This window comes from Bufo gargarizans, chromosome 3 (assembly GCF_014858855.1).
Source record: "Bufo gargarizans isolate SCDJY-AF-19 chromosome 3, ASM1485885v1, whole genome shotgun sequence".
NCBI classification, from domain to species: Eukaryota; Metazoa; Chordata; class Amphibia; order Anura; family Bufonidae; genus Bufo; species Bufo gargarizans.
The window spans coordinates 516,164,244-516,191,900 of NC_058082.1; the positions used below are offsets into that span (position 1 = coordinate 516,164,244).

Below are 27,657 nucleotides of genomic sequence, written 5' to 3' on the forward strand. Positions count from 1 at the left end.
CATGAGTTTGAATCCCAGGACAAACTTTTCTAAAAGTGTTTTTTTTTTTATAAGACTTCTACTGATACCTAGTTTACTGATACCAAGTGTACAACCATACACATGACAGCTGCCCACTGTGTATGGATGTAGCAGATCTGGGTGTGTTGGGGCAGCTGTCATGTGTATGGTTGTACACTAGGTATCAGTACACTAGGTATAAGTAGAAGTCTTAGTTTTTTTTTTAAGCTACTACCTCAACAGCTTTTATGGCTGTGAGGGTAAATGCCTTGCCTGTAATGTGTAGAGGTCATGAGTTCGAATCCCAGGACAAACTAAAAGTGTTTTTTTTTCTTTTTCTGATACTTCTACTGATACCTTGTGTACTGATACCTAGTGTACAACCATACACATGACAGCTGCCCCAACACACCCAGCTCTGCTACATCCATACACAGTGGGCAAAGTTACCTACAGTAGAAGTCTTATATATATCTTTTTTTTAAGTAGCAAGCTAGACAGCTTTCATAGCTGTGAGGGCATATGCCTTGCTTCTGCTGTGTAGAGGTCATGAGATCGAATCCAAGGACAAACTTTTCTAAAAGTGCTATTTTTTTAATTTATTTTTTAGTCCGCAGCGACACAAATTACAGCATGCTAGATTTTCTGTGCTTTTTTATTTTTTGGAGGGGGGGGGGGGGGGGTTGCAGTGGATCTTGGGTGAGTTCCCACACTTTTTTTCCCAGGACTTGACCCCTGGAGACTACATAGCGCTATAAATCTCTGCATCCCTCTGTATAAAATCGGAGGCATACACAGGTACAGCAAGTCTCATTGAACTCTGTGGGGATGCTGGAGGCAAGGAGCTGTGGTGTGACCATCTGCATGAGACCTCGAGGTGAATATTTTTTTCATGTTCCGCTGTCGCATGGATAACCTCTTTCAGGTCATTAGTACTAGTAGAGCAAAGCTCTGGACACATAGTATACTATAGTCCCTTTCTCACTACATGGAAATAGCTGGACTTTACCTGACTCTACCCTGTGTTTTAGTTTTACCACAAGGCCAAAGTTGAAAATGGCACTTGTTACCTGGTACCTGAGGGGGTTTCAAGTGAGCCAAGTTGGTACCATGAAGTCACCTTACCACACTACTGATTGGTGATTGGTCCAAGAGAATCTTCACTACACTGTTACCATCTACATTGAGGGGGCACCATATCCACAGTGGAAATCAAACCACCTGGTACTAAAACAGAGTGGAGTAAAGTAAGATAGAGCCAGTACCATATGGTGGAAAAATTGCTGAAGCAGCATGGCTGTGTAAGAAATTGGAGGCATATGGAGGTACCATCCAGGCTCCATGCTCCTCTATAGAATTGTTCATTACAAAATCCATGTGGATAATGCCTGCTAGTAATGGCTCTGTGCTTGTACTGTATCTTTCTAACAGTTTGGATGCTTTCATACCCCAGAGTGTATACATGTAGAGGATTGTCTTTTCGTGTGTTGTTCACAATTCTCTTGAAATCATTGATTACAGTACGGTTGTTGGAACGTAAGGAAATGCCCTGCAGACCGCGGTGTTCACAATGTAGTGGTTCATTCTAAGTCTTTTATATTGATCTGTAGAGTTAGAATGACCTCCTATGAATCACTTTGGATGTTTGCTCAGTGGGTCGGCTAGAAGGTACAAGCGATCAGCAGATGTGGAATTTACTATGACTCGCTTCAAAGGCAGGCGATATTCATCAGGAAATGAATTGCTATCCTGATTACTCACTTACAATGCTGCTTCTATCTTGCTTACTCAGACACTTTCCTAAAAAAAATTGGTTATAATTTGGCGGTGTTACAACCACACGTCGCTTCTGTACTGCAGCTGTGCACTGACAATGATGCTGCTCAGCAAGCGGCTCTTCATTCATTGTATTGTCTATATCACCTTTTCCGTGTTTAGTATGTGTTACTTTATTATGGCATGTCCAGCAGTATAGGATTTTCTCTTTATAAGTTAAAATGTTGCGGAGCACCTTTTGTCAAAAGGCTATTTTTGTCCAGATAATTTTGGAATGATATAAATTATATTATTATATGCAAGCAGCGTTTTGGTGTCCGCCTCCAAAGCGGAGTGGAGACGGAACGGAGGCAAACTGATACTTTTCCATTCAGAATGCATTAGGGCCAAACTGATCCATTTTGGATCGATTGTGAGTGCCCTGAACGGATCTCACAAACGGAAAGCCAAAACGCTAGTGGGAAAATAGCTTTATGGGTTGTGGTAACACACCAATCAATTATCAAGGTGGATAAAGGGATTCTGTCATGACATTTTAGGCCTATAACCTAAACATATGGCCAGGTCCGTACTAATAACCTGAATCCAAAACTGTCCTTATTAAATCTGCCTGTGGCTCTATTAGCACATAAAACAGGTTTTTATAACCTGTCATTCACCTACCTAAGGTGCCCAAGGGGACGTCGCTTCATACAGGGTGCCCGGCTGCACCCATCTCCGTCTGGTGCCCAGCGCCGCCTTCCTCACTTCAGCCCCGCCTCCGCAATAGTCCGATCCCTCAGGTTATGCCTAGTGATCTGGCAGAGGGACCGGACGATGAGTATAAACCCTAAATGTACACAACAGAGATATGTCGTTGCATTTCATGCCTTACTGACATTAGCCATAACCCAGAACAAGTACATTACTTAGACTGATATGGCATGTCCAAGGAAAGTGAATGCAAAGTGAGTTTTCATTATAACTGTTATCAACCTATGAAGGGTAATACGCCCATACACCGCTATCAGGTCTGTTTAAGTGGAATTACTTCTGTCCCAGTGAAGCATATTGTCGCACTTATGTGGATTGGAGATCTTTCGGAGGCATTGTAAGAGAGGTGAACTCGTCTTTTCCAGTGTATCATATGAAGCTTTTATAATGAGGGTGGAGATCAATGATTGTTTATTAAAAAAGTACAACAAACTCAGAAATGTATCTGTAAAAAATGTTTTTTTGTCCCAACTTTTTTCATCTCTGTGTAGCCCCAGCCTAAATATTGATTTGGGGAGTGTTACTTTATTGTTTTATTCTGCATTAAGAAAGCACGGCTCCTGTTGTGGGTCAGTGATAGGAGATGTTCCGTTCTCCAAGCATCTAATATTACTTGAAAATATAGATATTTTCAATTGGTTGCTTCAAGCAATGTTCTTGACACCGATACCAGTGATATTAAGGATGAAAGCATCCACATTGAAAGAGTCTTTGAAGTATATTTAAGCCAACAGTTTGGTATACGTGGAATACTGGTTATTTAGTTCCATTTTCTCAAGCCAAATTACATAAGTGCCAAGAGCAAATGATCTAACAGCATAGCCCATCACCTTGTTCTGTATTTTAATGAATAACCCAAAAACATAAGGTCCCATGTTTCTTAGGCTAGTTTCACACTAGCGTTCGGCTGTCCGCTCGTGAGGTCCGTTTGAAGGGGCTCACGAGCGGACCCGAACGCTTCCGTCCAGCCCTGATGCAGTCTGAATGGATGCGGATCCGCTCAGACTGCATCAGTCTGGCGGCGTTCAGCCTCCGCTCCGCTCAGCAGGCGGACACCTGAACGCTGCTTGCAGCGTTCGGGTGTCCGCCTGGCCGTGCGGAGGCGTGCGGATCCGTCCAGACTTACAATGTAAGTCAATGGGGACGGATCCGTTTGAAGATGCCACAATATGGCTCAATCTTCAAGTGGATCCGTCCCCCATTGACTTTCAATGTAAAAGTCTGGACGGATCCGCTCAGGCTAATTTCACACTTAGCTTTTTTTTGACAATATAATGCAGACGGATCCGTTCTGAACGGAGCCTCCGTCTGCTTTATTATGATCGGATCCGTTCAGAACGGATCCGATCGAACGCTAGTGTGAAAGTAGCCTTAGACATATGCATATATTACATGCCAAATTATACTTGTTACCACATAAATGGACTATCTATTTGGAGACCAGCATGTCAGCCACATGTAGCCACCCCCCTTGTGATCTGTTTGATTGAACTAATGCATCACAGGCGATTCTTTACATGGGCCTTGATTGGATGACTGTAACTAAAACACTCATTGGACAGTCCATTACCTAGACGATTGTATACAAAAGTTAGTTCTAAAAAGTTGGCTTTTGACACTTTGTGGTAAGATACTGCAGGTGGCATACACACATGTATGGATTTACTGCGTTTATCCAGCTATAATATATTTATTCTTCCATTTAGAGTCATTTTTCATTGCTTTCTCCATACCTACAGTATGTATTAGTTCACATAGTTAGCCAATAGGGAGGGGTGCCCTACATCATCTCTGTTCATGTATGTGAGTGTGAGTAAATATAAGCTTGCACAACTGGATTCAGTTCTCACTTCAATTCCATGAATCACAGGAAGCCATGGGCGATCTAACCGCCTTGCCTACATTGCTCTGGTTTAGCACATAACATTTCATCTTATAATGAAAGGTGTTACCAGGCAAAGTATTACTTTATCTATATTAAAATCAAAGACTTTTCCTACCATCCTCTGATGTTAGGTGCTTTATAATAGTCTGCAAGTCCAGGAAATAAGTCAAAATCTTATTTCAGTTCACACATTATAGATTTTTCTTGGAACCCTCTGCCTTACCAACAGTTTGTTTGACATTTACATCTTATAGTTTAGTGTTTAGAAGAAAACTGCAATGGAAATAATCCAGATTTTCTGTCAGTTCAGTGGCATAGCTAGCTGGTGAGGCATATGCCCCAAGTGTTGTATGCCAGAGATGCCAACAAGCCACTCTCCCTTGACAAGTGTAGACATTATGCAGAACTTTTTAAAGCATTGGATTAATCAAACCATGTAGAGGCAGACATTGTTCTTCATTCCTCTGCACCCAAAATAGTTAAATTATTTAAGATTACTTACTACCTACTTGTAAGTTATCTAAAACTTTGAAAATAAAGTTGCATTTCAAGGTTTTGGACAAACATTATATTTCAAGGATTATTTCTATGGAGACATCATTTTGTGAAACTTTGAAGATTTATAAAAACTGGCTTAGTTGCCCATACCAACCAATCAGGTTCAATCTTTCACATTTCAGAGCTCTTTTGGGAAATGAAAGATGGAATCGGATTGGTTGCTCTGAGCAACTAAGCCATTTTACCTTTACACCAGTTTTGATAAATCTCACCATCTGTGTGCTCTTAAAAAAAAAAGTTGTCCCTCCATTCTGATGCCACTGGTCTGGTTGGTTCTCCATAGTACTCTGATAACAGCTGTACATGATATAGATACACAGCCACAGTAAGGAATAATTGGTCGTGTTCATATGGTATGTCACCACAGCGGACAACACATTATCACACAGAATCCTAAGCAGAAAGCTATGAAGTAGACCATGGGAGTGGTGAAGAATATGGTACATAAATTAAAAGTTTATTTCAGTATTTTGTTGCATGAGGAGTTACTAATCTTATTATTCTCGGGAACCCCCTTTTAAAGAACATCTTATCTTGCATATTAGAAAGTTTAGGGGACTTCATGGTATCAGTAAAGTCCATTTGCTTTTTGGCTCACATCTTCTGATTTGTTTTTATAAGATGTTGTATAAAACAAAGTGCATCATTGTGTTGGCTGTATGATTTACAGTATGTTTGGGTCATCTTGCTTGGGAGTAGGAGACCATTTCAAGTCTGTATGTCCCAATTAACCATATCAAACATATTCCTGAGTGAATGAAAAAAACACCCGTGTAGCACAAAAGCTTGCAAACTTGTAGCATGCATTCTATCAGCATTGAACATTTTGCAACCTGATGAGCATCAACAACTCTTCTTCTGAGGTTCCCAGAAATCTCCTCTGTATGTGACATGTTACCCTTCCACAAACATGTAATCTGAAGATCAGGCTTTGATAGATTCCTGTTCTTTAAGTAAAACAGGTCGCCCAGTCAAACCTGATTGTCTTCCTATTGATTGGAAACACCTGACTCTAATGTCACCTTTAAATTATCTGCTAATCCTAAAGGTTCACGTACTTTTGCCACTCACAGACAAGTGACATTGCATACTTTTCCCTCAATAAATAAGTTACCTACTTTTCCCCTCAATAAATAAGTTACCTTTATGTACTTTTTGGACTTGTATAAAAATCTGATTTAGTTTTAGGTCAAATTTATGCAGAAAAATAGAAACTTTTGAAGGGTTCATAAACTTTCAAGCATCATTGTATCTATATTGCATAAGCTAAGCTACTTCCCACCTATACATGTCACATGAACATTACAATAACCACAAAGGCACTTAGGCACAATATATATTTTTACCTATTTTCTTTCTCTTCCTGTGGACAGGTGAGCGAACAAGGCGGAGGAGATGTCAAGTGGCCTTCAGTTATATGCCACAGAATGAAGATGAACTTGAACTCAAAGTTGGTGAGATCATTGAAGTACTTGGAGAAGTAAGTGTGTGCTTTTATGAGTGTGAATGTTTTCTTAGTTCGTGCTTTAAGCTAAAACCTTTTCAAAGATTATAGTATGTTTTTAAAGAAATTTGGACAAAACAATACATATGCCTTTCTTGTTTTTCCGTTCAACCTGGTTATTGATACATTGTTATCTGTATGAGCAGGACTAGGTCAGGGCAAGATTCCTTTTACTGGGAGAAAGTTCCGATCTTGAGAATAATGAAGTAGTGAACACAAAGCATATTACAAATTCTCCAGGGATTGCACTTAATTTACCGACTCCTCTAAAGCCCAGCAACCACATGTTCACCACTCTGGATTACCACAATGTTACATGGCATACACCTTACTATAACTACATTGTTCAGCAAAGGTATTCATTTTAATTCAAGGGATAAAGCGTTCCTTTTTGGTGTAGTGTTTATGACTTAATCTGATACAATGAGTGCATAGGGCTAGGATATGTCCCCATTGTCTGATAAGTGCGGGTCCCTCCACTGGGACCCGCACCTGTATCGAAAATGGCGCAGGGAAAGTGGTGGCTGGAGTAACCCAGGTTTCCCCGGGTCCAGGCACCACCAAGTGCTCTCCCCATGAAAGTGAATGGGAGCGCATCGCGCTTGTGCGGCCATTGCTCCCATTAATTTCTAAAGGGCCGACGAAAATAGCCGAATCAGCGCTCGGCTATTTTCGGTGGCCCTATAGAAATGAATGTAGGGCAGCTGTGCATGCACAGTGCCTCCATTGGGAATTTGCCAGCTTCCTTCATGAGATAGTTGTGGGTCCCAGCTGGTGCCCCCATTGTCTGAGATGAGAATACCCCTTTAAGGACAATGAAGGAGATTTATCGAGATTGGAATTTCCTACACTAGTCTTGATCCTCTGTTTGCTGGAGTGAGGGGCACTTAATTTATTAAGAGGCCACTTTATAAATTAGGAGGATCTCTGGCTCTCTGCTCCAGAAAGTCAGATGTACGCCAGCTAGGGGCTGTTGTAGACTGTGCTATAATTTATGACTAAGCTAAGCATCGCCCCATTTTTTACTATAGAAAAGTGGTATGAAGTGCAACTGTTTCAAATTATGCTGCAAATATTGTGTGCGCTATAACTTGAAACTTTTTTTTTTAATTTTCGGATGCCTCTTGACGTGAAGGAAATTAACACCACCAGAAATCCTGAGGGGTCCCCAAGACCTCTTTCTGAATAGAGAAATAGTGTGCATGTCAGTCCACCACTCCACTGACTTCAATGGGATTGACGGAAGGTTGTCTATGTCAGTCCCATAGAAGTGAATGGAGTGGTGGACAGACATACACTCTACCACTTCATTCGTCTTAAAAATCTCTGGAGGTCCCACCAGCCAGATTCCCCACGATCCTGTGGATAGGCAATGATTAATTTTCGGGATAACCCCTTTAACCATAGATCAGCATAAACAAAAAAAGCAACTGTTAACTGTGGTGTATTATTTGCAAATGATCCCGTACCCACCTGTAGGTAATGCGTTTGTGGTGCAATGTGAATGGACAAAAACTTTTTCCATGTTTGTTAAGATTTAGGCAATTCAAAATTATATTGGTACAGTAGAGGAACGGAGACCACACAGTGCATTGCTCAAAGAAGAAAAAACTTTATTTTCTTTTCTTCGCTCTTATATTATGTTAATGGTGTACAGTGGGTGTATATTGAGTGAAATGACTTTACTATTTTTATTCTTAGTGTGCCATACATGTAGGCGTTCACATGGAGTTACTGATGTGTGGGTTTTATGTCACTTTCATAGGCCTTTTGAATTTGCAATAATTAAGAAGAAACCAACTTCTGTTCAACCTGCGCAGATTGTATTCTTTGAAAAGCATATGACTTAGCCATTTAAAGGGCACACTATCAACGCACTACCTGGGTGCTAATAGATTTTACAGGGGTTTATGCTTTTCTTTTTTGACCCAATCCCCTGTATCCCTTAACACAACCATAGCGTTAATAATGTGGCCATGATGGGTTTTACAGACCTGTATTCACTATAATCTTTTGTTATTCTTGGGTATGGGTATAAAAAAATGTGTGTTGTTTGTGATTTTTGGATAAATTGTTCAGAAAAAGAATAAAATTCACAGTGGGTGTTACGACACTCACCGCCAGGTAGATGACGCCGCTGGTTAGTGAATAAGCCCCTTTCTCCAGAAATGCAGTTTTTAATCCAGCCGATCATCAAACCCCCGAATGGAGCATAAGAACGTGGCAACTCCCGATCAGCAATTCAGTCGAACTCCTTCCACAGCTAGCAATATACGAAAGCGCTGTCCCAATAATAAATCCCTCCATAAACGAGACCAAGCTCCGTCTTGAAAGTCAAACAGGGAATGATTTATTGAGGGCTACCCGCCCATTTTTATGCAGGTCCCCATCTGGTGGACACGCCCCTAGGGGCCCAGAATGGAGACTGTGACACAGGACAGACATGCAGCACTACAGAGACAATACATCCCCACAATGCATTATGGTTTCCTCCTCTCTGCCCTGGCGACACCCGAGGAATAATCCAATTATCTCCCAAGACAGAGGGAAATCACCAATACACATGTGGGGACAACAGAACAGACATCACCATTTACACACACAATGTCACAACCCTTTTCAATACACAGACATTTAGCATCCCACAATGGCACGAATTAGACCAGGAGGTCAAGTTGGTTCAAGTCCTTTGTGAACAAGGAGGCCATTTGGGTTAACTAGCAACACACTCCTCTCCTGGGTGGCCGTCTGTTCAGTAGTTCCAATTGGTATGTGGGGAAACACACGAACAGGGGCATATGGACAGGAAATCCAGCGAAATGAGGGCAAACAGACGAACCAGCAATATAGGTCTATACAGATGGATCTGTCACACGGCTCCCCCCTTGTGGGACACTCCGGCAGACCCGGCTTGACCCTTTAGCGGGTCAACTTGGGGATGACCGGACTAGGAGGTAGCAAGAACGTCGGTTTGCCGGGACAATCCATCTGCATTCCCATTCTGCTTACCGGGTCGGTAGCTGATGGTGAAGTTATACGGTTGTAAAGCTAAACTCCACCGCAGCAGTCTCCCATTGTCTCCTGAGACCCGGTTAAGCCAGACAAGGGGATTGTGGTCCGTCACAAGGGAAAATTCCTGTCCATACAAATAAGGGCTTAACTTTTTCAATGCCCAGACCAGGGCCAAGCATTCCTTCTCCACTGCCGCATAACTCACTTCTCGGGGTAACAGCTTTCTACTGAGATATGCGACAGGGTGCTCTCCTCCATCTTCCCCGACCTGGCTCAGCACAGCCCCCAGTCCATACATGGAAGCATCCGTATGGACGAGAAAACGTTTGTTAGGGACTGGGGCAGCCAGGACAGGGGCATTTACAAGAACCTGTTTGAGTGCTTGAAACGCAGCTTCACAAGCCGGAGACCACAGGACCTGCTTAGGGAGATTTTTCTTGGTCAGGTCAGTCAGGGGCTTAGCAATAGTGCTGTAGTCTGGGACAAAGCGTCTGTAATACCCTGCTGTCCCTAGGAAGGCTAACACCTGGGTCTTAGTGATAGGTGTGGGCCAGTTAGCTACTGCCTCTATCTTAGCCGGCTCCGGTCTCTGGCTCCCACACCCCACTCTGTGACCCAGGTATTGCACTTCAGCTATGCCTAGATGGCACTTCTCTGGCTTCAATGTCAGGCCAGCAGCCTGAATTTTATCCAAAACTACCCCTACATGTACTAGGTGTTCCTCCCAGGACCCACTGTAGATCGCAATGTCATCCAGGTATGCACAAGCAAATTCCTGGAATCCATCGAGAAGTCTATCCACCATACGCTGAAAGGTAGCCGGGGCATTCTTCATCCCAAATGGCATGACCTTAAATTGGTACAAGCCAAATGGGGTGACGAAGGCCGACTTGGGGATAGCATCCTCGGCCAGGGGGATCTGCCAATAACCTTTACACAGGTCTATGGTGGTCAGATAGCGTCCCCTGGCAATACGATCTAACAATTCGTCTACCCGGGGCATCGGGTAGGCGTCAGTGGTGGTCCGCTCGTTGAGCCGCCTGTAGTCTACACAGAACCGGGTGGTCCCATCTTTCTTAGGCACCAGGATTACAGGCGAAGCCCAAGGGCTATCGGAGTGTTCGATGACCCCAAGCTGGGTCATCTCCTGTATCTCCTTCCACATTCCTTCTCGGACTGCTTCAGGGATACGGTACGGGGGCTGTCGTAGAGGGTTCTGTCCAGGGGTCTCTACCTTATGTACAGCTAGGGTAGTGTAGCCAGGCTCTTGGGAGAACGTCGCCTGCTTCTCCCACAGAAGCTGTCTTGCCTGTCCCTTCTCTGTGGGGCTTAATCTATCCCCTAGCTGTACAAGACTAGTAAGGTCAGTCTGGGAGTCCCTCTCTAACAAATCGGGTAAGGGTAAACTCTCTGTATCGTCTGCAGCAGGGGCACATACTGCAGCGACATCCTCCGGTCTCTCCTGATACTCCTTTAGCATGTTCACATGAAAGGATCGCTGGATCCTTTCATCTGAACAGCTGGCTATAAGGTAGGTAGTATCACACACCTGAGCTACCACCTTATACGGGCCCTGCCAAGATGCTTGCATTTGTTCGCCTTCACAGGTTTGAGCACTAGCACTTTCTGCCCAACCTGGAAGACTCGCTGCCGGGCACCCTAATCGTACCATCTCTTCTGTCTCCCCTGGGCCACCTGGAGATTCTCTCTTACCATCAGGGACAGTTTCTCCATGCGGTCCCGGAGTTCCAGGACATACGGTACTATGGGGGTCCCTTCCTGCTCTGTCTCCCCCTCCCAGTGGCCTCTAATGAGATCTAGGGGTGGGTCCACGGACCCTCCTCCCATAGAGCAACTCAAAGGGGGAGAACCCAGTAGATTCATGGGGCACCTCTCTGTAAGAAAACAACAGATGAGGCAGGAATCGCTCCCAGTCTCTGCAAGTGTCAGAAAAGGTCCTCAACATCTGTTTGAGGGTGCCATTAAATCGCTCGCAGAGGCCGTTAGTCTGTGGATGGTACGGGGAACTAAGTATCGGTTTAATGCCGCACACCCTCCACAGTTGCTGGGTGAGCACAGCGGTAAATTGGGTTCCCTGGTCAGAGAGAATCTCCTTAGGGAACCCGACCCTAGTAAAAATCCTAACCAGGGCATCAGCAACTGTCTCTGCCTCTATATTAGACAGTGCTGCTGCCTCTGGATAGCGAGTGGCATAGTCCACCACGGTGAGAATATACTTCTTACCGGATGGACTAGCCCTGGCCAGTGGACCCACAATGTCAACGGATATGCGGGCAAAGGGCTTCCCAATGATAGGCATAGACATAAGCCTAGCTCTTGGGTGGTCCCCCCGCTTTCCTACCCGTTGACAAGTGTCACACGTACTACAATGTATCCGCACAGCCTGATTAAAATTTGGCCAAAAGAAGTTCTGCATGATCCTATAGGCTGTGCGGCGGGACCCTAGATGTCCGGCTAATGGAACGTCATGCCCTATCCGCAGAATCTCCTGCCGGTATTTTGCGGGCACCACCAGCTGTCGATTCGGCGGATGGGCAACACTTTTCTGGGACGGTTTAGGGATCCTATATAACCTGTCCCCCACCCATTCATACCGCTCCCCATCTACTCCTTCCTCTCCAGTATCTGCTCTGTCTCTATACTTCTGGAGAGTCGGATCTGCCTGAGTTTCCCTCCCAAACTCCTCTGGGGAATCCCAGCTAGCAAAGGTCTGTCCTAGGGTATCAGTCGGGGAATCGGGTCTTACCTGGGTCTCAGCGGCAGGTGGGCTGGTTCCAGCAACACGGGTCTGGGCCCGGGTAGTCACTGGGTGGACTTCAGCAGGTCCCATTGGAGCATAAGCAGAAACCAAAGGGGCCAGGTCATTCCCGAGCAAGACATCAGCAGGCAAGTCTTTCATAACCCCCACATTCACATGTCCAGAGCCCACTCCCCAATCCAAATGAACCCGGGCAACAGGTAGACGGAACACGGCGCCTCCTGCTACCCTCACTGCCACAGTATTTCCAGTGTGTTGGTGTTCCGAAACAAGGTTCTTTTGGAGCAGGGTCATAGTGGCCCCGGTGTCTCTCAGACCAGTGACCACTTTACCGTTTAGTCTAACGGTCTGCCTGTGCTGCTGCCGGTTATCCTGCTGGGCGGCTTGTACTGGATCCGCCTCATGTAGTATACCCCAAAATTCCTCCTGCTCAAGACAGTGAGCTGAAGGCTGGGGTGGCTGCTGATTCCTGCCGGCTGGTTTTCTCCACGACTGCGCTGGGTTGGAATTGTTCAATGGGCACTCCGGTCTCTTGTGCCCCAACTGTTTGCACCCATAGCACCGGATAGGCTGAGAGTAATTCCGGGCGTTGAACCGAGCTGGCTGAACATAATTGTTCGCTGGTGGTATTGTGGGGGTGCGTTGGGCTGGGGGGTGATACACAGTAGTGGTTGGAGGTGCTGCCGGTTTGTACTCCACTCGGGTAGGGACCTTGGCTGCTGTCTGGTCTAGCCTTCGTGCATCTGTGTATTCATCGGCCAGACGAGCAGCTTCAGGTAAGGTAGCGGGTTTGCGGTCCCTAACCCACTCTCTGATTCCTGCAGGTAACCGATCAAAGCAGTGCTCCAACAAAAATACTTGCAGCACCTCTTCCCCAGTTACCGCTTGGCACCCTGCCATCCAGTGGGCTGCGGTGCGGTGTACCCTGCATGCCCACTCCACATAAGAATCGCCAGCCTGCTTGTTAGTGTCCCGGAATCGCCGCCGGTACGCCTCAGGAGTGACAGCGTATCTGGCCAAAAGGGCATCTTTTACTGCCCGGTAACTTGTAAGTTCCTCCTCTGGGATGGCCCGAAAAGCCTCCCTGGCCCGGCCGGATAATTTCCCAGAGAGGATAGTGACCCATTCCTCTGCGGGTACCTGATGTAAGGCACACTGCCTTTCAAAATCGGCCAGGAACCCGTCAATCTCTCCCTCCGCTTCCACAAAATGTCTAAATGCAGCAAAAGGTACCTTTCTCCTTCCATTGTTATTATGGGGTACCTCTGCTGCTGCAGCTCCTCTTCCCTGGAGTGCCTGTTGTGCTGCTACTGCTGCTTGCACCTGGACCACAATATCTGCTGCAGGGTTGGGGCCAAAGTGTGTCAGCCTTATCTGGACTGCCCGGTTAAATTGTACCTCCTCGGGTGTTAAATCCAGTATGCCAGGCACATTAGCTCTCTCCGTTCCCTGTGCTGCATCCATCTCCAATAATATAGAAATAATCTCTCTCTTCTTGAGATTACTCGCTGATCGTCCTCTGCGTTCCAATATATCTTTAAGGGTAGCACGCCTTAATTCCTCATACTGCATCTCCACCCTGGGATTTGTAGCTGGCCTTCTGGGCGGTAGGATTCATCCCGTTGCTTGCCACCAATTGTTACGACACTCACCGCCAGGTAGATGACGCCGCTGGTTAGTGAATAAGCCCCTTTCTCCAGAAATGCAGTTTTTAATCCAGCCGATCATCAAACCCCCGAATGGAGCATAAGAACGTGGCAACTCCCGATCAGCAATTCAGTCGAACTCCTTCCACAGCTAGCAATATACGAAAGCGCTGTCCCAATAATAAATCCCTCCATAAACGAGACCAAGCTCCGTCTTGAAAGTCAAACAGGGAATGATTTATTGAGGGCTACCCGCCCATTTTTATGCAGGTCCCCATCTGGTGGACACGCCCCTAGGGGCCCAGAATGGAGACTGGGACACAGGACAGACATGCAGCACTACAGAGACAATACATCCCCACAATGCATTATGGTTTCCTCCTCTCTGCCCTGGCGACACCCGAGGAATAATCCAATTATCTCCCAAGACAAAGGGAAATCACCAATACACATGTGGGGACAACAGAACAGACATCACCATTTACACACACAATGTCACAACCCTTTTCAATACACAGACATTTAGCATCCCTCAATGGCACGAATTAGACCAGGAGGTCAAGTTGGTTCAAGTCCTTTGTGAACAAGGAGGCCATTTGGGTTAACTAGCAACACACTCCTCTCCTGGGTGGCCGTCTGTTCAGTAGTTCCAATCAGTATGTGGGGAAACACACGAACCAGCAATATAGGTCTATACAGATGGGTCTGTCACAGTGGGTATGCTGTCCAGATCCCAAGGTTTTCTAGCAGTCTGTTGCCCAGAGAATCACACTGCCTCTGCAAGCTTGTCTGCTCCCTGTAGTACCTTGTACATGGAGGGAGATTTGATTAAAAAAAAAAAAGAAATGTACCATTACTCACCTCACCGATCCTCAGGCACTGCTGTTCCAACATAATTCTGGACTCCACATCATGGGCCCAGTCCAGGACCCGGAAAATGGCTTAGCGAATAACTGGCCACAGCGGTGACCCCTCAGCCAGTGATTAACAGCTTGTCAGTGGATTTAAGGGGAGTCTGTCAGGGCTAGCTCAGTTGAATGTAATGATATTGTTCACTTAGTGGTCTATTTCTTCATTCTGGAGAAAAATGACTGTATGTTTAATCCTTATACAACGAGCAGTTAGGGCCAGGGGAGATGACTTTGTAGGAATCTGGTGCTGTCAATCTAGAAGAAGAGGGAAAGGCTGGCAGAGGAGTAAGGGTGCACAGAGTGGCTTCAGCCCACCCTCAGTGCACTTAACTGCTCATTTGCATATGGATTAAACATGCTTTTCCTCCAGAATGAACAAATCACTCAGTGTAAGGTATTACATTCAGACAAGCTCACCCTACAAGGCGTTGTACCTCTGCATCCAAAGAGCGGGAAAGGTGAATGGATTGGGCTCACAAGCTGAACAAGCTATATTTACGCAGGAGGCAGCTGCGTAAATGACCACGGAAGGAGATAGCTTTGGTCCCTGTCTTTTAACACCTCAGAGGTTGTGATCAGTAGCGAAGGCGGCATCTTAGAAGTTTTACAAAAATATTAAAAGTTAAAATCACCCCCTTTCCCAAAAAGTCATATGCGCTCCAAAATGTTACCAATAAACATTCTGCCATGCAAAAAATAAATAAAACAAGCCCTCACATAGCTCTGTAGATGGAAATATAAAACAGTTATGGGTGTCAGTCTATGGGGACACAAAGAAACAATTTTTTTTTTCAAAGGTTTACATTTTTTTTTTGTAAGTAGTAAAACATAATAAAAAGTATATAAATTTGGTATTGCCATAACCGTATTAACCCACAGAATAAGGTGATCATGTCCTTTTTAATGACCAGTGAATGCTGGAACAGCAAAACCTACAGAACAATGGTGGAAGTATTTCAATACAATATAATAATCTTTATTTATAATCTTTATATATGACATATGTAATATATGATAAATGAAGTAGTGCCATTACAAAACACATCTTTTCCCACAAAAAAGCACGCCCTCATATGGCAATGTGAACAGAAAAGTAGAAAAATTATGGCTATACATCTATATATATATTGTGGGGTTTCTCTCTGGTAGATAGGGTAAGCGGACACAGTACAGAGGCAAAATACAAGTTCTTAATTCAAAGCATTAGTGTTTATTCACACTTGAGGCAATTGCACAAAACAGCACGTAACTTTGCCGTCTTGATGTTAGTTCACACACAATGGAAAGTTCATATAACACAAGTCACCTTGCTGGCAGTTCTGCCTCCAATAGTCCACAGCAGGCTTTAGGGGGCCTGTTTCCCCAGCATTCGGCTCTAAGCCCTCCAGCACGGCACAAAGCTTCAGATCCCAAAAACAGAGACATCTCTGCTGAGCCCAACTGCCTATTTAAGGACAGCCAGCTGCTGCCAAATCCCGGACCGGCACCTAAACTCCAGTCCAGTATTTGACCTCATCTGGCTGGAAACCAGCCCAGCCGCACATGCTGGGAGGAAAATACCTGCTTTGTCAGACACAACCCCTCACTGTGTCACTATATATATATATATATATATATATATATATATATATATACACACACACATCCATTCATACTGTTGTATGCAAAGGAATTGTATTCAGGCAATGTTTGTGCTAAAATTGAAACACATTTAGATGTTGTCCAAATGGTGATCAAGTCCTGTTATCTGTAATCTTTCAATGATAACATATATTCTTGCCTGACAATGTTAATAACTGCTCCAATTTCTAAAAGATATAGGGGGTCATTTGCTATCCAGAAATACGCCTATATTAGGCGTATCTCTGCCGCAGATTGTGGTGCTAAGGTTACTTGCGCCGCTATCTGTGACTTCTCCCCGCTCACGCTAGGTCTAAAAAAGCGGGCTTGGCGGGGAATGGGATGGGCCAGTAGGCCCGCCTCATTCATCATTTTCTACAACTGTTTTAGGCATAGAAAATGGTCTAAACGTAAGACAGCCAGGAAGAAGTACAACAGCGACTTAAAAAGATAAAAATAGACAAATCACCAGAACCAGATGGCATACACCCCCGTATCATAAGAGAATTAAGTAATGTCATAGCCAGACCCTTATTTCTGATATTTACAGACTCTATACTGACAGTGATTGGCGCATAGCAGATGTGGTGCCAATATTCAAAAAGTTTGTTAAATAAAGTCCCTTTTAGGAACCCTCGGGATATTATTAGTAATAACACATCAATGGTCTATTCAGACCCAAATTCCCTGTAGGGGTCCCTAACTGAAAATAAAAATATTTCTTTATTAAATATTATTTTAAAATAAATGAACCAAACAACTATAGAAAAATAACCTATTAAAATTATCAGTGTCAGGTTTATAGAGGGTACAATTGGAGTGTATAGTTGTGTTTGCCTTTGTCACATGTAGCCCCTATGGAGTGCAATTCCTCCCATTCATTTGTGTGGGGTATTGCTCACACTTACAAGCCTCTGCTGATACTTTGTTTATACACTCATACAATGTGATGGCAGATTGGGCGCTCCTGTTGAAGTCCTTTTATCGTTCAGCCTTTATATTCAGGCTGAACAATAATGAAACAATGTTGCTGGGTTTGTATATATATAATTTTGGGGCTGCCTCTAATCTGCTCAATTCACTTTTCTCTAGGCTATACTCTCCACTTTTGTGCTACTGACTACTCTATTTGATCCATAGAGGTCACTGGTCGCGCTCTAATAGCTCATATGGCATGCTCAATTCCACTCCTCACTGTCTAGTGCTGCCTCTGCAGCGTACTCTTTAAGTGCTAGTCCCTAACATTCCCGACACTGTTTAAAATTCAGGACATCATACCACCCCTCCCGCCATGTTTCGCCACGCTCGGTGGCTTCGTCAGGGGATGTGGGGTGCAAAAACAGACCCCGATAATTATAGGCTGGTAAGTTTAACATCTGTTTTGGGTAAACTGTTGAAAGGTTTTCTAAGAGATGCTATCCTGGAGGATCTCAATGAAAACAAGCAAATAACATCATATCAGCATGACTTCATGAGGGATCGGTCATGTCAAACTAATTTAATCAGTTTGTATGAGGAGGTAAGTTCTAGACTTGACAGTGGTGAATCAAGGGATGTCGAATATCTGGACTTCTCCAAAGCATTTGACACTGTACCACATAAAAAGGTTAGTATATAAAATGAGAATGCTCGGACTGGGAGAAAACGTCTGTAAGTGGGTAAGTAACTGGCTCAATGATAGAAAACAGAGGGTGGTTATTAACGGTACACACTCAGATTAGGTCACTGTCACTAGTGGAGTACCTCAGGGGTCAGTATTGGGCCCTATTCTCTTTAATATATTTATTAATGATCTTGTAGAAGGCTTGCACAGTAAAATATACATTTTTGCAGATGACACTAAACTGTGTAAAGTAATTAACACTGAAGAGGACAATATACAGCTACAGATAGATCTGGATAGATTGGCGTCTTGGGCAGATAAGTGGCAGATGAGGTTTAACACTGACAAATGTAAGGTTATGCACATGGGAAGGAATAATGCAAATCACCCGTACATACTAAATGGTAAAACACTCTGGAACTCTGACATGGAAAAGGACCTAGGAATTTTAATAAACAGCAAACTAAGCAGTAAAAACCAGTGTCAGGCAGCTGCTGCCAAGGCCAATAAGATAATGGGTTGCATCAAAAGGGGCATAGATTCCCGTGATGAGAACATAGTCCTACTACTTTACAAATCACTAGTCAGACCACACATGGAGTACTGTGTACAGTTCTGGGCTCCTGTGAACAAGGCAGACATAGCAGAGCTGGAGAGGGTCCAGAGGAGGGCAACTAAAGTAATAACTGGAATGGGGCAACTACAGTACCCTGAAAGATGATCAAAATTAGGGTTATTCACTTTAGAAAAAAGACGACTGAGGGGAGATCTAATTACTATGTATAAATATATCAGGTGTCAGTACAGAGATCTATCCCATCATATGTTTATCCCCCGGACTGTGACTGTGACGAGGGGACATCCTCTGCGTCTGGAGGAAAGAAAGTTTGTACACAAACATAGAAGATGATTCTTTACAGTAAGAGCAGTGAGACTATGTAACTCTCTGCCTGAGGAGGTGGTGATGGTGAGTACAATAAAGGAATTCAAGAGGGGCCTGGATGTATTTCTGGAGTGTAATAATATTACAGGCTATAGCTACTAGAGAGGGGTCGTTGATCCAGGGAGTTATTCTGATTGTAGTCGGGAAGGAATTTTTTCCCCCTTAAGTTGGGAAAATTGGCATCTACCTCACAGTTTTTTTTTTTTGCCTTCCTCTGGATCAACTTGCAGGATAACAGGCCGAACTGGATGGACAAATGTATTTTATTTGGCCTTATATACTATGTTACTATGTTACATTTAGACCGTTTCTGGATACGCCGAAGTCATGTATAGAGATCCACTGCTCGCTTAGGGCTTTATTAAGACCGGCGTCTAATGGTTCCTTTACACGGGACGACAATCTAGCAGATTGTTGGGAAGAAAGCTTTCTCTACAATCTCCTCCAGAGTATGGGGAGGAGAGATCACTAATGCCCTCGCTCTCCCTCATAACAACTCGCTGTTTCTCGGCAGCATATCACGTTTACACAGCACAACCTGCCACTTGGAAAACTGATCTTTTGTGCTGCACAAAAGATACAACTACCCGATGAACGAGCGTTGTGCTCGTTCATTGGGTAATCAGCGGTGCATTTACCCCGCAAGATCATCGCTAATCAGTGTTAGGCCTCATACACGTGACCTGTATTTCGCGGTCCGCAAAAAACGGATCTGCAAAAAATACTGATGACATCCGTGTGCATTCCATATTTTGCGGAACGGAACAGCTGGTGCGGGCCAAAAACACAGAACAGGTGCAGATCAAATCATTATACCTTATCTCTGAGTAGCTTCACTTCTGGTTTTGGCTTACATTAACTGATGGAAATAACTGAAGTGTGAACTCAGTCTTACTAGTAACGCTTGTTAGTGATGATCTGTTTAATTGTCGGCCTGTGTAAAGGGCCCTTAAACCGCTGGTCTTAATAAATTATAACCCTCATAGTACCCCTGCCCCCAGTGTTCGGTCAGCATCCACTTCCATTTACAGATGATAAAAGTCTATAAAACAACCTGGGATCATTCTCCTACAAGATGATGTGACCTAAATAATTGCAGAGCTGCAGTAATCTGTATTACCAAACATTCCCCTCCACCCACGGATGTGCCTGATGCTGCTCTTATCAGCACTGATATAAAGAGAAGCATGCCTGCATCTGACAAACTTCTGTAGCTTTTATGGATTTGTTTCATACTTCAGCGCATTTACAAATTAATCTTATTTCCTTTGATACAATAAAGTTACCATCAAATTGCCCTTTATGGGGTTTTCAGGATTTTTATATTAATGATGTATCCTCAGCATAGGCCATCACTTGCTGATCGGCGGGGGTCTGACAACTAGCAACCCTACCGATCAGCTGTTCTGCAGTAGCTCTCTAACTATACAGCTCTTTCCATTGAATAATGGACAGAGCTTGTAACTGCAGCGCTGCTCGCATTGAAGTGAATGGGCCTGCTACAAAAATGGACAGATCTATGTAGCTCCGGCGCTGATTATAGCGGTGTGTCACTTACATGTCAATATTCAGTAGTTTTCATAAAATCTCAGTTTCTCAGGTGCAGAGGCAAGTGTATGCTCAGATAGATTCCCTTTAAGTAATATGGATAAAACAATGTTTGATTCATGAAAATCTTCAGTGCAAGAAGAAGATTTGCTAGATCTGTAACCATCATCCAGTGATAGCCTAGGGCTCCAACCTTTATCTCTGGAAGTATTAGGCCTCTTTCACACGGGCGTCACAGGATTTGGGCCGGATAAGATGCGGATACGTCATTTTTCCGCGCGAGTGCGAAACATTTTAATGCATTTTGCACGCGCGTGAGAAAAATATGCATATTTGGCACCCGAACCCGGACTTCTTCACAGAAGTTCGGGTTTGCGTTAGGTGTTGTGTAGATTTAATTATTTTCCCTTATAACATGGTTATAAGTGAAAATAATAGCATTCTTAATACAGAATGCTTAGTAATATAGTGATGGAGGGGTTAAAAATAAATACAAAATTATTTAACTCACCTTGATCCACTTGTTCGCACAGCTCGGCTTCTCTCCTTTCTTCTTCTTTGAGGAAAAGGACCTGTGGTGACATCACTGCGCTCATCACATGGTCCATCACATGATCCATCACCAGAAGAAAGAAGAGAAGCCGAGCTGCGCGAACAAGTGGATTAAGGTGAGTTTCATTTTTTTCAAGCCCTCCATCACTATTTTACTAAGCATTCTGTATTTAGAATGCTATTATTTTCCCTTATAACCATGTTCTAATGGAAAATAATAATGATCCCGATCGTCTCCTAGCAACCATAGGTGAAAATCGCACTTGCTTGCGGATGCTTGCGATTTTCACTCAACCCCATTCACTTCTATGGGGCCTGCGTTGCGTGAAAAAATGCACAAAATAGAGCATGCTGCGATTTTCATGCAACGCACAAGTGACACATGTACGGCGCTTGTGTGATCTTTAAACACGGCGCGCGCAGCAGGCGCCATATCCGGTAAGGCTCTGCTGTTTCAAACAGCAGAGGCCCATGGCTAATGTCTGTCATTGACAAAAATGCAGATCGTGGACATCGCAGCCGTTAAATGCCGTGATCAAGTGTGATCACGGCATCTAAAGGGGGAAAAACCCAGAAGCACGCATCCACATGCGGCAATTTGGATGCCGGTAATTAATTCTAATAGGCTGGGTCTCTCTGAAGAGATCCAGCCTATTAGAGCTGCAATTCCTATGTTGGCCAGCAGGCCAACATGGGAAGTTAGCAATCTATGTGTTTCAATATTCCCTAAGGTAGTATAGAAATATTCTATAAAAAATAAAGTAGTAGACATTGTAGCCTCCTAAAGAGAACAAAAAAATAATAAAAAATATAACCCCCCCTTTTCTTAGAATAAAAAATAAATACATAAATAATAAAAAACATAAACATAATGGGAATCACCGCATCCCAAAAAAACAATACTTTCAAAATATATAAAAAAAATTCCAATACTGCGAATGGCTAACAGAAAAAAAAGTATCAAAATGGCCTGTTTGCCATTTTTTCATTGCTTCTCTTACCCCCAAAAATGGAATAAAATGTGATAGAAAAGACACACACACTCCAAAATAGGGTTGTTTCGGGTATCGAATTTTCGATACCCAATAAATACTTTTGTCCCAGTATTGATACGATACCGGGATTTGCCTTTTAACGATACTAGGCTCTTCGGCTGCACAGCCCAGTATCAGAGAACATGGATCGCGCTTCTCTCAGCACGGCCATGTTCCCTCAGCAACACGGGGAGAAGGAATCAGTCTCTCCCTCCCCCTGTGCCACTGCTGCCGCTGCCACCAGTGGGAACAAAGAGGAAGGTGCACTGCGCCACCATTGATAACCAACGTTTAATACATTACAAATACTGGCGGCGGCAGAAACACATTGCCAGCACCCGAACTCTGACAGGGTGCTGCGTTTGCGGCAATTAACCCCTCAGGTGCCACACCTGAGGGGTTAACTGCCGCTGACCGCAGCTCCCTGTCAGAGGTCGGGTGCCGGCAATGTGTTTCATGCCGCCGGCTGTATTTGTATTAAACGTTAATTATCATTGGTGGCGCAGTGTGCCCCCCCAGTATTAAAAACATTGGCGGTGCAGTGCGCCCTCCCCCCAAGTATTAATTCATTGGTGGCGCAGTTCACTCCCCATTCCCCAGTATTAAAATCATTGGTGGCAGTGGCCACAGAGTCCCCTCACCTCCTCTCATTTGTGGTGCAATGGCAGCTTCTGATCGGAGCCCCAGAAGTGTAATCCTGGGGCTCTGATCGGTTACAATGGCAGCTAGGACGCTACTGAAACCCTGGCTGCCATAGTCAGCTCCCTGCTGCTGTGTGTACTATGCACAGGGCAGCAGGGAGAGTGTGAGGTCCTATTCACCCTAATAGAGCTCTATCAGGGTGAATAGGACAAGGGATCAAAAGATCCCAGGTAAAAAAAACACACCAAAATATAAATCAAGTATAAATCACCCCCTTTCCCAATTTTACATATCAAATATATAAACAATAAATAAATAAACATATCACATAGTGCCACGTCCGAAAATTCGAAACAATCTCCTATGCGGTGAACGCCGTAACAGAAAAATCCCCATTTTTTTGTCACCTTTTACCCCAAAAAAATAGGATAGGACTTTTCGATTATGGGCCGGACGTTCCATAAAATGCGGAACGCATACAGCTTTTTTTGGCGTTTTATTTATTTTTGCGTTGTATCGAATATCGCAATGCTTTTTTATGGTATCCAAACCGAATCAAAATATTGGTATCGAAATAACCCTACCCCAAAATGGTATCAATAAAACCACAGATCATCCCACAAAAAAATAATCCCAATACAGCTCAGTAAACATAATTATACAAAAGTTCTATAGGTTAGAATATGGTGATATAAGAAAAAATATTTTTTCTAAGTTTTACTACATTTTTTCAGTATTTAGACATATACAACATATACATATGTGGTATCGTTGTAATCGCACTGACCCAGAGAATGTAGGGCACAGGCCAGTTATGCCACAAAGGGAACATGGTAGGGACAAAACATTTAAAACTGTGGAGGAATTTCCCCCCAATTCAACCCTATTTGGCATTTCTTTCCCTACTTCTGACTACATGGTATGCTATATTAAATAGGGGCATTAGAAAGCACAACTTGTCCCTCAAAAAAAAAAGCCCTCATATGGATATGTGTATGGAAAAATAAAAAAGTTATGGCTCCAGGAAGGAAAATGAAAATGCAAAAAAGAAAAAGAAAAAGAAAAAAACTCTGGTATCCAAAGGGTTAATCAGACATTAGAACAGACCAATCAGACCTCAGATTAGAACCCTAAAGTTAATAAGTTCCCAATTTAGACCTCAGATAAGACCCTTGATCAGACCTCCATGTTAATAAGTCCCCCATGTGAAGCAAACCTCAGATCAGAAAAAAACAATACATCAACTTTCCTCTCCTGACCCAGATGCTACTTGGATTTTATGTCCTTAAAGCGGTTCTTCTGGAATTTTTATATTGGTGGCCTATCCTTAGGATAGGTCATCAGTTTCAGTTGGTCCGACTCCCAGCACCCCTGCCAATCAAATGTTGTGTAGTTGCAGCACCAGAAATAGTCTCCAGAACTACCTAGTCCATCCACTGTGTAGTGCCAAAACAGCAATTTCTTGTATCCTTGCTTCACAAAAAGTGTAATATAGAGCAACCAAAAATCATATGTACCCTAAACTAGTACCAATAATACTGCCACTCTATCCCGTAGTTTCTAAAATGGGGTCACTTTTTCGGGAGTTTCTACTCTAGGGGGGCATCAGGGGGGCTTCAAACGGGACATGGTGTAAAAAAAACAGTCCAGCAAAATCTGCCTTCCAAAAACCGTATGGCAATCCTTTCCTTCTGCGCCCTGCCGTTTGCCCGTACAGCAGTTTACGACCACATATGGGCTGTTTCTGTAAACTACAGAATCAGGGCCATAAATATTGAGTTTTGTTTGGCTGTTAACCCTTGCTTTGTAACTGGAAAAAAAATTATTAAAATGGAAAATCTGCCAAAAAAGTGAAATTTTGAAATTGTATCTCTATTTTCCATTAATTCTTGTGGAACACCTAAAGGGTTAACGACGTTTGTAAAATCAGTTTTGAATACCTTGAGGGGTTTAGTTTCTTAGATGGGGTCACTTTCATGGAGTTTCTACTCTAGGGGTGCATCAGGACGGCTTCAAATCGGACATGGTGTCAAAAAAAACTGTCCAGCAAAACCTGACTTCCAAAAACCGTATGCATTCTTTTCCTTCTGCGCCCTGCCGTGTGCCGTACAGCGGTTTACGACCACATATGGGGTGTTTCTGTAAACTACAGAATCAGGGCCATAAATATTGAGTTTGGTTTGGCTGTTAACTCTTGCTTTGTAACTGGAAAAAAAATATTAAAATGAAAAATCTGCCAAAAAAGTGAAATTTTGAAATTGTATATCTATTTTCCATTAATTCTTGTGGAACACCTAAAGGGTTAATGACGTTTGTAAAATCAATTTTGAATACCTTGAGGGGTATAGTTTATAGAATGGGGTCATTTTTGGGTGTTTTCAATTATGTAAGCCTTGCAAAGTGACTTCAGACCTGAACTGGTCCCTAAAAATTGGGTTTTTGAAAGTTTCTGAAAAATTTCAAGATTTGCTTCTAAACTTCTAAGCCTTGTAACATCCTCAAAAAATAAAATATCATTCCCAAAATGATCCAAATATGAAGTAGACATATGGGGAATGTAGAGTAATAACAATTTTTGGAGGTATTACTATGTATTATAGAAGTAGAGAAATTGAAACTTGGAAATTTGCTATTTTTTTTACAAATTTTTGGTAAATTTTGTATTTTTTTATAAATAAAAATGATTTTTTTAACTTCATTTTATCTTCATGTCATGAAGTACAATATGTGATGAAAAAAAACTATCTCAGAATGGCCTGGATAAGTCAAAGCGTTTTAAAGTTATCAGCACTGAAAAGTGACACTGGTCAGATTTGCAAAAAATGGCCAAGTCCTTAAGGTAAAATAGGGCTGAGTCCTTAAGGGGTTAAAGAACATCTGACAGTAGGAGGATCAACCCTATTAAACCGGGCATACTGACTTGTAGGTTTGATTCTGCTGATTAAAATGATACCTGTCTTCTGAAAATTGGTTGCAATGTTCCCGAGAAGAAGTTCTTTCATTCTTTATGCAGAGAGGGGCATGGCCAGCACTGGAAAGCTGTGGTGCACTCAGGAACTAGACCCCGCCCCTCAGTGCAGGTTGATCCTGCTGACAGGTGCTCTTTAAGGATAGGTGCTCAACATAAAGTTCCCGAAGAAGCCCTTGTAGAATATAGTAAGAGGGGTAAGAGGGACAGAACTGCAATGTAACATTGTATGCTTCATATCTCTTTAAAATCACTAGCATTGAGTTAACTGTTTGATCACTACCTGCCCCATGGTGATTGATAACACTAAAGAACAATTGAAAGTGGTACTTTTTAAAAACAGCTACGGGGTGTATTGTATTTTTAGACTTCATAGAAAATAATAGTTTATAAACTCCAATTAGCAGTTAAAATTTATATTTTGCTGTGTGTTGTTTTGTGAAGGTGGAGGAAGGCTGGTGGGAAGGAGTACTCAATGGAAAGACCGGCATGTTCCCTTCCAATTTTATTAAAGAGCTTGTAACTGAAACTGAAATTGGTGGAAACTTTGAGGAACACCAGATAAAACAAGGTAAGAAAATAGCATAAAACTAATAGAACATATTGTTAAGTGAAATATAATTCACATAATGTTTATTTCAAACATGTTATCTCCTTTTCAAAATAAACCCCCATGTTTGGGAAGTAATGGTATATAAAAGCGTTAAGCTAGCCTTAAAGCGAACCTTTCACCTGCATTTAACTTAATAAACTATCAAAAGTACCTTATAGATCATCCTCATTGTGTTATTACACAGCCTTGTCCTGCTTTTCTGCCATGTATATGCATGAAAAAATCGCCTTATAAAGTAATCTTCTCCAGCTCCACAAGTCACGATAGAAGTCAAGGGGGTAGCCCTTCCCTCACTCCAGGCTGTAACACCCCTGCCCTAACCTCGCCTCTATGCAGTCTAATTGACACCCGGCTCAGTCACCGGGACCAAGCTTGTACAGGCGGCGCATGCGCCGTCGGCCTCAGTAGCAGCGCGATCCCGTCTATCGCGCGGACTCAAGCGCGATCCTGTAACTGAATTATATACATGTATATATATATATATATATACATGGCAGAAAAGTGGGACAAGACTGTATGATAACACAATGAGGATGATCTATAAGGTACTTTTGATAGTTTATTAAGTGAAATGCAGGTGAAAGGTTCGCTTTAAAATGGAGAAACGCCTTTAATATGTCAACAAATACCTGAAATGATGTGCTTTGGTTGTTATCTCTTACTTGATTGTATAAAAATCTTAAAATAGGACATACAATGATTTGCAAGGTCAGTAGGTGTACTTTTTCTATTGGCTTCTGCCTTCTTCAAGTATAGAATGCTCTTCATACTGGGGTGGAGTAGTAAGGTCACATTATAACATCTAGCCCTTGATCAACATACTAGCTTACACCTAAGGTTGTCATGTATTGGTGATTTTGTGGGAAAAGTCTGATTTAGAACATTTTCCACTGACCATTGGCATCTTTTTGTGACATGAACAAGCATGACAGATGACAACCAATAGCAGATATGTGTTGAAGTTGAACTTCTGTGTTGGGTATTTTCAGTAATTGTCAGGTGTTGTAGTTGATTTTGCTGAATGAAAGATCTACATCGCAGTAATGAAATCTAAGACTTGGCCACAGATCAGTTGGTAATCTGTCATCTTAACCCATGGTATTTTCCTTCTATTAGACAACCTTTTCAAACCAGGACGATAACTTAAGCATATATATCTAAGATAAAAAGAAGATCCAGGGTTCACTAGTAAAAGGTTTCAATGCTGTCTCACTCCAAGGTGTTGTTCGATATAACTATCTTAGAAGGTTTGTGGGAAAGATGTTACTTGAAGTTCCTAGATCCTGATACCGTACATATCTGTAACAATG

At 43.1% G+C, this 27,657-nt stretch overlaps 1 protein-coding gene across 4 annotated transcripts in view; it reads left to right on the forward strand.

The window, feature by feature from the left end:
* Window positions 1–27,657, forward strand: part of SH3KBP1 (SH3 domain containing kinase binding protein 1) — a 395,797-nt gene that overhangs the window by 200,348 nt on the left and 167,792 nt on the right. For all 4 annotated transcript variants that reach the window (XR_006388136.1, XM_044283978.1, XM_044283980.1 and 1 more), the window contains 2 exons: window positions 6,346–6,452; window positions 26,179–26,305. Coding sequence is in view for 3 of the 4 variants with exons in the window: in XM_044283978.1 (XP_044139913.1) it covers window positions 6,346–6,452; window positions 26,179–26,305 (234 nt within the window). In the remaining variant the exon portion in view is untranslated. The remainder of the gene's footprint in view (window positions 1–6,345; window positions 6,453–26,178; window positions 26,306–27,657) is intronic.